The 12,793-nt window shown below is 46.4% G+C and overlaps 1 protein-coding gene across 1 annotated transcript in view; it reads left to right on the top strand.

Annotated features, from left to right (window-relative positions):
- LOC146855186 (guanylyl cyclase inhibitory protein-like) overlaps positions 1–12,793 on the top strand; it is a 192,037-nt gene that overhangs the window by 142,156 nt on the left and 37,088 nt on the right. The window contains exon 4 of the mRNA XM_085652805.1: positions 2,855–2,960. Coding sequence (XP_085508931.1) covers positions 2,855–2,960 — 106 coding nt within the window. The remainder of the gene's footprint in view (positions 1–2,854; positions 2,961–12,793) is intronic.

The raw sequence follows: 12,793 nt of genomic DNA, 5'->3' as shown, positions 1-12,793 counted from the left end.
ACCCCATAGCAGTAGCCATCTCAAAAGCCTACACACCTTTACCCTCCCTTCACCCTAACAATCTCTTACTTCCTCTAAGTGCTATTTTCCCTGAATCCTAAAAACTCCTTACAACCACTTAATGCTAGGCCTCTCTGAGCCCTACAAACCCTTTACTACCACTTAGCGTTTCCCATTCCTGAACCCTAAAACCTCTTGACTACCCCTGAACAAAACCCTTCCCAGAACCCTAAAAACCCTTACTACCACTTAACACTACCTTTCATTGGACCCTAAAAGCCTCTTACTACTCCTCAACACTACTTATCCCTGAATCTAAAATGCCTCATGCTATCCGTTAACACTTGCCTTCCCTGACTCTTACAAAATCCTGCTCCTCTTAAAAGCTATCCTTACATGAACCATTAAGACTCTTCCTACCCCTTAATGTTACTCATCCCTGAACCCTAAAAAACCTTTACTATCCATCAATGCTACCCTGCCCTGACATCTAAAACACCCTTACTACTGCTTAACGCTACAATCCCTGAAACCAAAATACCTTTCCTACATCTTAATGCTTCTAAACACTTCTCAAAGCCCTAAAAAATGCTTGCTACAGCTTAGTTACAATTTCCTCATTCCTAAAGACCACTTACTGCCCCATAACGCTACTATTCCCTGAACCCCACAGACTCCTTGCTACCCTTTAATATTACCCTTCCCTAAATCCTATGACTCCTTACTTCCTAATAATGCTACCCTAGTGTGAACTCTAAAAACCCTGTTGACTTGACTCTATCCTTCCCTGAACCCTAAAATCTCCTTACTACAGCTTAATGTTACCCTTCCGTGAACCCTAGAAATCCCATACTATCTCTTTATTTGTGACCCTTCCCTAAACTCTAAAAACCCATTAACACCTCTTAACGCTACCATCCCGCAACCGTAATCTAATTCCTCACTACCCTTTACAGCTACCCTTCCCTGAGTCCTGAAAATCACATTCTACTCCTTAACGCTACCCATCCCTGAACCCTAATCAAATCCCTTACTACGCCTTACAGCTACCCTTCCCTGAACACTGAAAATCCCATTCTACCCCTTAACCCTACTCTTTCCTGAACCCTAATCAAGTCCCATACTGCCCCTTATAGCTACCCTTCCCTGAAATGAAATTAGAAAATCCCAGTCTACCCCTTAATGCTACCCTTTCCTGGACCAGAAGGCCTCAGTACCCACTACTATCCATCCCTGAACTCTAAAAAGAAAAACTACTATCTATTACTAACCTTCTTTGAAACCTAAAAACCTATTTCTACCTCTTAACGTTACCCATTTCTGAACCTTTGCTACCCCTTGATGCTACCTTCCCTGAACCCTAAGAGCTTTTCCTGGACTTTAATGCTACCAATTTCTGAACGCTAAAAACTCGTCACTACCCCTTAATGCTACCCTGTCCTGAGCCCTTAATGCCCCTAACTACTTCCTTTCCTGAACCTTTCAAACTCTTCAAAGTCATTAATGGTCACTCTGTGACGCTGCTGGGTGAAAGCAGTGGTAGTCTAAGGGTGAAATACAACAATTGATAAACAAATTAAAGATTCCCCTAGTTGTTCCTTATTTCTATGACGACCCCCAGGGTCCTAATTGTGATCCCTGTAATTTCTATCACCACCTTCCTCCCCTCAGCTATCAATTCCCCTTGTATCAGGAACTCAGGGGAGAAGTTAATGGGTGATATCTGAGATATGGCTATATAGCCTTTTGTGGCATCGAGCAACACGGAAAAGCTTACCTCCTTAAAGATTTAGAAGTACATTTTTAGGGCATCAGCCAAAACACTCTCAGGACTACATTTTTGTGTTTTTGCTATTTAGCAGAAATTAACATTGCCCCAATAATTGAGTCATTTATAGAATGTCAGATGTTTTGCTGTTATATAACACCATTTGGTAATATCATTCCCACAGCCAGTTATCATGACAATATAGCAAATTCGAAGATAAATGTCCAAGCATTGTTTCTTTATTTCTGAAATTATTGATGTAAAACTAGCACCAGCCTTTTGGCTTGTAATCTAGTACTAATAGGCACAGAATTCAAATGACCCCCGAAGTATTATGTCCATGAATGACAACAAATTTCCAAATATTATTGTATGACTATTCTAAATTGATCGTAACAATGGCCTATCTAGGTACGGTAAGCTTTAGGTTTTGGGTCAGTATGACACATTTTTAGCAATTGTTTAAAATATGTAGAGTGGGCTTTAGCTTGACTACACCCAGGAGAGTGTAACTCTCTCGCCTCATGCTATCAGCTTCAAGGAAGTGCTCCCATTAGCATGCACAATGGATTATTCAACATATGGAAAAGAAACTCAAGTAAGTTGTTTGTCACATCCAGTTCTTTTTCTCCTATATGCATTCTACAGAAAAAGCAATGTTTTTGCTCCTTTTTCCCAACAGTGGCAAAGCCAGTAGACAGGTCGTAATGTGGTAAACAGCATTTGTGCATAAAATTCATGCAAACCCCATTTGTGAATGCCTGTGTTCTCGTTTGTTGGTGCATTAAAGCCAGATCTGAGTGGGAATTCATATTCTGAAAGATCTTAATAAACATGTGTATTCTAGAGAACCTTCTTCTTTTGGCAGGACTCCTTCACGTAATTTCACTCTCCCACCCAGGCAAAAATGTATTTTCTAGAAATTGATCGCTAGAAGCATAAACAACCCTTTAACCACCCCAATTTGCAGTGGCACTCCACTCATAAACCCGGGGTTAGGATATATATTTTAGGTTGGCCTACACAGAACTTTGATACTTGATATTTGCCAAAAGGATGATCAATAATACAATCCCTCTCTTGCAGGCGGTCTATAAAATGAGCCTAGCAGCCTCTTTCACAAGGGTTAACCCACTAACAGCAGAAGAATGCACCAACAGAATATTTATCAGATTGGACAAAGACAGAGATGGTACGTATCAGATGCACATTGCTAGAAGTAAAGTGGTATGAAAGGTATCTGTAAGGCACCCCTTGTATGAACACCTGAAACATTTTCATGGAAAAAACTTAATTGCAGTTAAAACTGAATGTTCCATATAGCAATAATAGGAAGAAGGATGCAATGATCTTAGGATGCTTACTTTAATGGTGTGCATCGTTTACATCTCTGGCATCACTTCAGGAGTCATTACATTGCAACAAACATCCGGAGTCATTACATAGCAGGTAAGTTTTGCCACATTCACACCGAAAGTCACTACTTATCAGGTAAGTTCTTTGAAGGAAAAATACATATATGTTTCACTTTTATAACCTTTTCTTACCTTTCCTAAATATATATTTTCCTACTTTTCCTATACACATTTTTATATTATATTATATCGCCACTGGATTGTTATAGTTAGGTCAGCGTTTCCGTAGGAAATGCGTTGTCTGTGTTGCTAATCACTTTGGTACCATTTGACGAATCTTCATAAAACGTTCCAGAAATGTGCTCTTTGCTGCCTAGTTTGGGGGTGATCCATCAAGTGGGGGCTGAGAAAAAGGGGGGTCCCAAAACGCAAAATCTCATTGCATTTTCCTTAGACTCCTTTAAAAAGCACTACTGCAAATACCTGCTGAACAGAATTACACCAATTTAGCAGGAAACTAGATCTTGGTCGGCAGATTGTGCTTTTGTGATTTGTTGTAAATTCATCCAGTAGTTTTTGAAAAATGAAGGTACAAAAATATTTGTATATCTCGATAGTTGGGTCTGCGAGAGCCTTGCAAATCGCTTGGGGAAATACCAATATAAAAATAGAGCTCTCTGGTTGGCCCAGGAAGATTTTTACCCCTTATATACATATATTGAAACTCCAAAAGCACCCTTTCACCTCCTTGATATGAATACACAGGGCATGAACTCCTCTTATTTCTTACGTTTTTAAAAAAAAATCCAATGTCATAACGCGTTTCGGTCAGCAAGTGACCTTGATCACATAACGAAACACTTTGCGGCATTTACTTGAATACAAACCCACTTTTTTCATGTGATTCCTTAACCCATGGACATAGTAAACAGACTGGCATTTTAACTTGAACGCTTGCTTGTTCGTACTTATGGTCCCCATGTGAGAACAGACTTCCATTACATTCATAAATTCATGCATAAATTAATAAACATTTTAGGATATAAATTAGTTAAGAATGGTTCATTTTCCATGCCTTCATAACAAATATATGTGTGTGTGTGTATATATATATATTCACTGAAAAAAACATAGGTTTCAGGCACGTTATAGTTAGAAATTAGCATTTAAAAAAACCATAGAAATTAACTGAAAAAACCATAGGTTTTGGGAACGTTATACTTAGTTGGACATTTCACTCGTACAAAACCATAGAAATTCCGGTGTTATAGTTAGTTCAGCTAACTATAACTCGCGCCCCCGCAATGCACTGCTGATGACGTCACATATTACATCATTCATGACATGGTTAGTGACATCACTGATGACATCATATTTAAAAATATTGAGAATAATTTTTAGTAAGGAAAACTATATTCATTCTTTTTTTTAAAATTATTATACAGAAGTCTTGCACCCTTTGCGCACCCTCCTCGATGGCTGCGTGCATTCCGGTAGCCATTTTGAAAAGTCGCGCTGGGGTCGTAAAGTATTAATTATAAATAAAAATTTTCCTTTAAGTGTTTGTCTAAATTTATTAATAAAAGTATTATTTTCAATATAATTTCGACTAAAAATTATTTGATTATTATTGGATTCGGAGGTTAGGAGGGATGGCCATTTTGCTCGATCTGTTTTGCAAGATTTTTTGGTCTCGTCAGGTGGACACCCTCCTCCGGGTAAGGTACGGCTTCAGGATTCTATTCAAAAGGTGAGGAATCAACAGGCAGAAGTATCCATCAGAAGAGCAAGTTACTTACCTTCTGTAACGCTTTTTCTGGTGGATACAGTATCTGCCTGTGAATTCCTCACTTTCCCACCCGCCTCCCCGTTGTCCACCTGTTTCTACCAAAAAGATGCTTTTACTGTTTGGCATGAATGTTTTTAATATGTCTTAATCGTGCTTATGTTTTAATAGTGAGAAATGCTTGATCTGTTGCTATTTCTTTATGCCTTTATTGGTTATGCATATGTGTGTGTGTGTGTGTGTATATATATATATATATATTAGTTTTTTTTAGTATACTATGTATACATGTGAAAATGTGTCGGTCCACCTGTTTACCTCGGTTGCATGGAAAAAATGGGTGGAACTGATGTCAGCAAGCCGAAGACTTCCTCTTATGGCTCCTATGACGTCATACGGTGTCGCGAGCAGAGCCGTGCTATTATGACATCGTCGTCGACGTGGGAGAGCTAGGAAAGAATTTCCACAGAATGCTAGCGCAGGGGATATTCACCTAAGTGTTCAGGCTAGGCCTTTGGGAGCAACTGTTTGTTACCACTCCAGAAACCGAAACCAGTGATCCGAAGGCAGAGGCCCTACAGATGGCACACGAGGTGGGGAGACCAGTCGTGTGCACCGGCGGGGCAGCAAAGTGACAAGCACCACTACCCACAGAAAAGGTAACGAGGGCACTGAATAACACAGGATCTTCTCTTTGTATCTGGCAGGAACAACAAGGTTAAAATGCCCTATTTCCAGAATGTAGAATTAGTGCTACAACATCTTCAAGAGGACCTGCGATGGATGCCGCTTCTGCCTTCCGTACACTGGAGGCGGCACATGGGTCAAGTGGTATCGGTCATACTGCAGTGGGACGCACACTCGTTGACTTCTCATGGCACTGCTCCACACTTCGGGGACAACGCTTTCCATTAGCTGTGTTTTCTGATGAGGATACCATTACAATGCATGCATTACAACGCATGCATTGTACATCGCGAAGTCATTACTACGCATTTTTTTACCACGCATGCCTTTACAACGAATTTTGTTGTAAAGGTATGTATGGTAAATGACCATGAGTTCTAAAAAAATGTGGACGATCCACGTCGTTGTAAGGAAACAGAGGCTGTTCCGTTTCCTCACAACGACGTGCACCACACCTCAGAGACGACATGAAGCAGGAAACATGAGGAGAGAGGAACCACGAGGAGTGAGAGGTAAGGGGGATTGGGCATGGGGTGGTGGTTACTTTTCTAGGGTTTAGGGTAGTGCAGTGGTGTTTGAGTAGTGTAGGGGGTCGTGCTAAGGGTAGTGTTTTATGGTTTAGGGTAGTGCAGTGGTGTTTGTGTAGTGTAGGGGGTCGTGCTGGGGGTAGTGTTTTAGGGTAGTGCAGTGGTGCTTGGGTAGTGTAGGGGGTCATGCTGGTGGTAGTGTTTTAGGGTAGTGCAGTGATGTTTGTGTAGTGTAGGGGGTCGTGCTGGGGGTAGTGTTTTAGGGTTTGGGGCAGTGCAGTGGTGTTTGGGTAGTGTAGGGGGTAGTGCTGGGGTAGTGTTTTAGGGTTTAGGGAAGTGCAGTGGTGTTGGTGTAGGGGATAGTGTTGGGGTAGTGTTTTAGGGTTTAGGGTAGTGCAGTGGTGTTTGGGTAGTGCAGGGTCATGCTGGGGGTGGTGTTTTAGGGTTTTTGGGTTTAGGGCAGTGCAGTGGTGTTTGGGTAGTGTAGGGGGTCAGTGCTGGGGGTGGTGTTTTAGGGTTTAGGGCAGTGCAGTGGTGTTCAGGTAGTGTAGGGGGTTGTGCTGGTGGTGTTTTAAGGTTTAGGGCAGTGCTGTGGTGTTCGGGTAGTGTAGGGGGGTCATACTGGTGGTGGTGTTTTAGGGTTTAGGGCAGTGCAGTCATGTTCAGGCAGTGCAGGGGGTTGTGCAGGGGTGATGTTTTAGGGTTTAGGGCAGTGTAGTGGTGTTCGGGCAGTGTAGGGGGTCGTGCTGGGGGTGGTGTTTTAGGGTCTAGAGCAGTGCAGTGGTGTTTGGGCAGTGTGAGGGGTCATGCTGGGGCTGGTATTTTAGGGTTTAGGGCAGTGCAGTGGTGTTCGGGCAGTGTAGGGGGTCGTGCTGGGGTGGTGTTTTAGGGATTAGGGCAGTGCAGTGGTGTTCGGGCAGTGTAGGGGGTCATGCTGGGGGTGGTGTTTCAGGGTTTAGGGCAGTGCAGTGGTGTTCGGGCAGTGTAGGGGGTCCTGCAGGGTGTGGTGTTTCAGGTATATGGCAGTGAAGTGGTGTTCGGGCAGTGTAGGGGGTCTTGCAGGGGGTGGTGTTTCAGGGTTTAGGGCAGTGGTGTTCGGGCAGTGTAGGGGGTCTTGCTGGGGTGGTGTTTCAGGGTTTAAGGCAGTGGTGTTTGGGCAGTGTAGGGGACATGCTGGGGTTGGAGTTTCAGGGTTTAGGGCAGTGCAGTGGTGTTCGGGCAGTGTAGGGGTCATGCTGGGGCTGGTATTTCAGGGTTTAGGGCAGTGCAGTTGTGTTCAGGCAGTGTAGGGGATCATGCTGGGGCTGGTGTTTCATGGTTTAGTGGAGTGGTGTTCGGGCAGTGTAGGAGGTCGTGCGGGGGCTGGTGTTTCAGAGTTCAGGGCAGTGCAGTGTTGTTCGGGCAGTGTAGGGGGTCGTGCGGGGGTTGGTGTTTCAGGTTTTCGGGCAGTGCAGTGGTATTCGGGCAGTGTAGGAGGTCGTGCTGTGGCTGGTGTTTCAAGGTTTAGGGCAGTGCAGTGGTGTTCGGGCAGTGTAGGTCGTGCTGTGGCTGGTGTTTCAAGGTTTAGGGCAGTGCAGTGGTGTTCGGGCAGTGTAGGGGGTCGTGCTGGGGCTGGTGCTTCAGGGTTTAGGGCAGTGCAGTGGTGTTTGTGCAGTGTATGTGGTCGTGCTGGGGCTAGTGTTTCAGGGTTTAAGGCAGTGCAGTGGTGTTGGGGCACTATAGGGGGTCGTGCTGGGGCTAGTGTTTCTGGGTTTTGGGCAGTGCAGTGGTGTTCAGGTAGTGTAGGGGGACGTGCTGGGGGTGGTGTTTTAGGGTTTAGTATACATATAACAACAAAAGAGTGTGTCCTAAGAAGAAAAAATGCCAGAAGAAGGAGTCACTACAGGATAGTAAAAGAACCCTCACTCACCGACCTAGTCGATGACATGCTTCATCATAGGGTTCCACCAGAGATACCGAATGTATCTCTGGTGTGCTACGACGCTTCAAATATAGCGGAGCGTGTTGTGAATCCAAGGTGTTGTGTGAAAAAAATGTGGTGAAAATTTTAAAAGAGGGGACCTTTATCCACTCAACAGTTTTATTTAGCGGAAATAAAGGATCCTGTATAAAAACAAGTGAAAAAATGGATGTCCCTAACTGGAATTAGCTTGTCCAGTTTCATCCAAACAAAGTGCATATGGTCAACATGTTTCAGCTTCTATTAATTGTTTTAGCGAAGCTTTCATCAGGACCTAAAAGGAAAAGCACCCCGGCGGTTGAAGCGCGCTAAGGCTTATCCTAACCTGTGGCGTTTGTAGTGTACCAAAACTCACGGTTTATGTAGAAACCTTCAAGTATTTCTCGGAAGGTCACAAAGTCTGAAAAGGATAAATGGGGATATATTCATTGCAAATACCATCTTATTACATATGAAGCAACCCAAAATACTGACATCTATTGCTGACATGCAACTTAGTATGAGGCAGTTAGATTTTAAACAAATCGAAACTGACTTAGGATTTGTTAGACATAACACTAAATATATAACTAATAAGGCTATACTAGCCCTCTCCATACCAAAGGTTACTACAATGGTAGAGTATACAGTTATTCTGAACCACACTGATTTTTTGATAAATAATTGGCGTTGATATGCAAAAGAACTTACACTACAAATGTGTAGACTCAGCTCCTTAAGTACTGCCGGGTGGCGGGAGCCTCATAAAAATCTAAGAAGGTAGCAAAAAGAAGAGAAGCTTATTCGTGTCTGAGTACGCAGAAACGATCACACTATGCTACCGTTATTGTCCGCACTTACTTGACAGAGGGTCAACCACCAGCCTTTCCACCTAAAAGGTCCCAGCAGACCTGGAGATGCAATACTCTCCCAAACTACAACTAAAATACTCTCCCGGTTCTCTCAGCTCGCGCCAAAGTCGGAAGAGCACTTCCGGATTTGCGCAAAGAATACTTCCGGGTTTGCGCGAATCACAAAACATGAGAACCACCAGGAAAAAGGCTAGAATGCTAACCCATGGTGGCATGCACGGAGACGGGAAAGTAGTTGGATGAATGCCCAACAAAGGTCCGTCGGTAGCACAGAACACATGCACTATAAAATACCTGAACAATGACTGAAGGCAAAGGATGCGCCAATGTTAGTAAAAAAATTATTTTAATGTAGTTATGAAATACATTCGATCTCAGCAAACTACCACTTTCAAATAAAAGCGAATAGTCTCAACATCAGTAGGTATCACGATGTTAAAGGTGTTATAATTCTGTACAGGCAATCGAAAATTACATGTTCTCACAACCTCATGAAAAAAAGCATTCTGTTAATTAGATGCTAGTCTAAGTACTAGTGGGAAAAGTAATAAATCTTAAAAGAGTCAGCGTCTCATTACTGAGCCCCACGGGACATTATCATTAAGACCATGAATGTTCGTGGATAACCGATAAATCGAACTTTGCTCTTTTTCAAACAATAAGTGTTTACATGATTTATTGGTATTGATCTGCTCAATAATTGTCCATTGCATGTCATTCGGTGTATGATTGAATTTCAGGAAATGCTCGGTCAATTTAGTTGTGTTTTTTTTTGCAGCGAACATTGCTGCAATGCTCACAAATACGCTGTTTAACTTTGCGAGCAGTCATACCCACATATCTTAGGGCACAGGGGCAAGTAATCAAATAAACAACATTCGTGGTGTTACAATTTGTGTGTGATCTCTGAGTCCCTAAAAATGTTTTAGGGTTTAGGGCAGAGTAGTGGTGTTCGGTTACAGTAGGGGGTCGTGCTAGGGGTGGTGTTTCAGGGCATATGGCAGTGAAGTGGTGTTTGGGCAGTGTAGGGGGTGGTGGTTTAGGGCAGTGGTGTTCAGGCAGTGTAGGGGGTCTTGCTGGGGGTGGTGTTTCAGGGTTTAGGGCAGTGGTGTTTGGGCAGTGTAGGGGGACATGCTGGGGTTGGAGTTTCAGGGTTTAGGGCAGTGGTATTCGGGCAGTGTAGGGGGCTTGCTGGGGTGGTGTTTCAGGGTTTAGGGCAGTGGTGTTCGGGCAGTCTAGGGGGACATGCTGGGGTTGGAGTTTCAGGGTTTAGGGCAGTGCAGTGGTGTTCGGGCAGTGTAGGGGTCGTGCTGGGGCTGGTATTTCAGGGTTTAGGGCAGTGCAGTAGTGTTTGGGCAGTGTAGGGAGTCATGCAGGGGCTGGTGTTTCAGGGTTTAGGGCAGTGCAGTGGTGTTCGGGCAGTGTAGGGGGTCGTACGGGGGTTGGTGTTTCAGGGTTTAGGGCAGTGCCGTGGTGTTCGGGCAGTGTAGGGGGTCGTGCTGGGGCTGGTGTTTCAGGGTTTAGGGCAGTGCAGTGGTGTTCGGGCAGTGTAGGGGGTCATGCTGGGGCTGGTATTTCAGGGTTTAGGGCAGTGCAGTGGTGTTCGGGCAGCATAGGGGGGGGTCATGCGGGGGTTGGTGTTCCAGGTTTTAGGGCAGTGCAGTGGTGTTCGGGCAGTGTAGGAGGTTGTGCGGGGACTGGTGTTTCAGGGTTTAGGGCAGTGCAGTGGTGTTCGGGCAGTGTATGTGGTCGTGCTGGGGCTGGTGTTTCATGGTTTAGGGCAGTGCAGTGGTGTTTGGGCAGTGTAGGGGGTCGTGCTGGGGATGGTGTTTCAGGGTTTAGGGCAGTGCAGTGGTGTTCGGGCAGTGTAGGGGTCGTGCTGGGGCTAGTGTTTCAGGGTTTAAGGCAGTGCAGTGGTGTTGGGGCAGTATAGGGGGTTGTGCTGGGGCTAGTGTTTCTGGGTCTTGGGCAGAGCAGTGTAGGGGGTCGTGTAGGGGGTGGTATTTCAGGGTTTAGGGCAGTGTAGTGGTGTTTGGGCAGAATAGGGGGTCATGCTGTGGGTGGTGTTTCAGGGTTTAGGACAGTGGTGTTCAGGCAGTGTAGGGGGGTCTTGCTGGGGTGGTGTTAGGGTTTAGGGCAGTGGTGTTCGGGCAGTGTAGGGGGTCATGCTGCGGCTAGTGTTTCAGGGTTTAGGGCAGTGAGTGGTGTTTGGGCAGTTTAGGGGTCGTGCTGGGGCTGGTATTTCAGGGTTTAGGACAGTGCAGTGGTGTTCAGGCAGTGTAGGGGGTTTTGCTGGGGCTGGTGTTTCAGGGTTTAGGGCAGTGCAGTGGTGTTCGGGCAGTGTAGGGGGTCGGGCTGGTGTTTCAGGGTTTAGGGCAGTGCAGTGGTGTTCGGGCAGTGTAGGGGGTCGTGCTGGGGCTGGTGTTTCAGGGTTTAGGACAGTGCAGTGGTGTTCGGGCAGTGTAGGAGGTTGTGCGGGGGCTGGTGTTTCAGGGTTTAGGGCAGTGCAGTGGTGTTCGGGCAGTGTAGTTGGTCGTGCTGGGGCTGGTGTTTCAAGGTTTAGGGCAGTGGTGTTGGGGCAGTATAGGGGGTTGTGCTGGGGCTAGTGTTTCTGGGTTTTGGGCAGTGCAATGGTGTTCGGGCAGTGTAGGGGGACATGCCAGGGGTGGTGTTTTAGGGTTTAGGGCAGAGTAGTGGTGTTCAGGCAGAGTAGGGGGTCGTGCTGGGGGTGGTGTTTCAGAGTTTAGGGCAGAGCAGTGGTGTTCGGGCAGTGTAGGGGGTCTTGATGGGGGTGGTGTTTCAGGGTTTAGGGCAGTGCAGTGGTGTTCGGGCAGTGTAGGGGGTCATGCAGGGGGTGGTATTTCAGGGTTTAGGGCAGTGCAGTGGTGTTTGGGCAGAGTAGGGGATCGTGCTGTGGGTGGTGTTTCAGGGTTTAGGGCAGTGGTGTTCGGGCAGCGTAGGGGGTCATGCTGTGGCTAGTGTTTCAGGGTTTAGGGCAGTGCAGTGGTGTTTGGACAGTGTAGGGGTCATGCTGGGGCTGGTGTTTCAGGGTTTAGGACAGTGCAGTGGTGTTCAGGCAGTGTAGGGGGTTGTGCTGGGGCTGGTGTCTCAGGGTTTAGGGCAGTGCAGTGGTGTTTGGGCAGTGTAGGGGGTCGTGCTGGGGCTGGTGTTTCAGGGTTTAGGGCAGTGGAGTTCGGGCAGTGTAGGGGGTCATGCTGGGGCTGGTGTTTCAGGGTTTAGGGCAGTGCAGTGGTGTTCGGGCAGTGTAGGGGGTTGTGCTGGGGCTGGTATTTCAGGGTTTTGGGCAGAGCAGTGGTGTTCGGGCAGCATAGGGTGTCTTGCTGGGAGTGGTGTTTCAGAGTGTAGGGCAGTGGTGTTCGGGCAGTGTAGGCGGTATTGCTGGAGGTGATGTTTCAGGGGTTAGGGCAGTGCAGTAGTGTTCGGGCAGTGTAGGGGGTCTTGCTGGGGGTAGTGTTTCAGGGTTTAGGGCAGTGCAGTGGTGTTCGGGCAGTGTAGGGGGGGGGTCATGCTGGGTGTGGTGGTTCAGGGTTTAGGGCAGTGCAGTGGTGTTGGAGCAGTGTAGGGGGTCGTGCTGGCTGGTGTTTCAGGGTTTAGGGCAGTGCAGTGGTTTTCGGGCAGTGTAGGGGTCGTGCTGGCTGGTGTTTTTAGGGTTTAGGGCAGTGGTGTTCGGGCAGTGTAGGGGGGTCGTGCTGGGGCTGGTGTTTCAGGGTTTAGGGCAGTGCAGTGGTGTTCGGGCAGAGTAGGGGGTCGTGCTGGGGCTGGTGTTTCAGGGTTTTGGGCAGAGCAGTGGTATTCGGGCAGTGTAGGGAATCGTGCTGGGGCTGGTGTTTCAGGGTTT

Source organism: Triturus cristatus, chromosome 4_1 (genome assembly GCF_964204655.1).
Source record: "Triturus cristatus chromosome 4_1, aTriCri1.1, whole genome shotgun sequence".
Lineage (NCBI taxonomy): Eukaryota > Metazoa > Chordata > Amphibia > Caudata > Salamandridae > Triturus > Triturus cristatus.
This window is presented reverse-complemented; position numbering and strand designations above follow the sequence as displayed.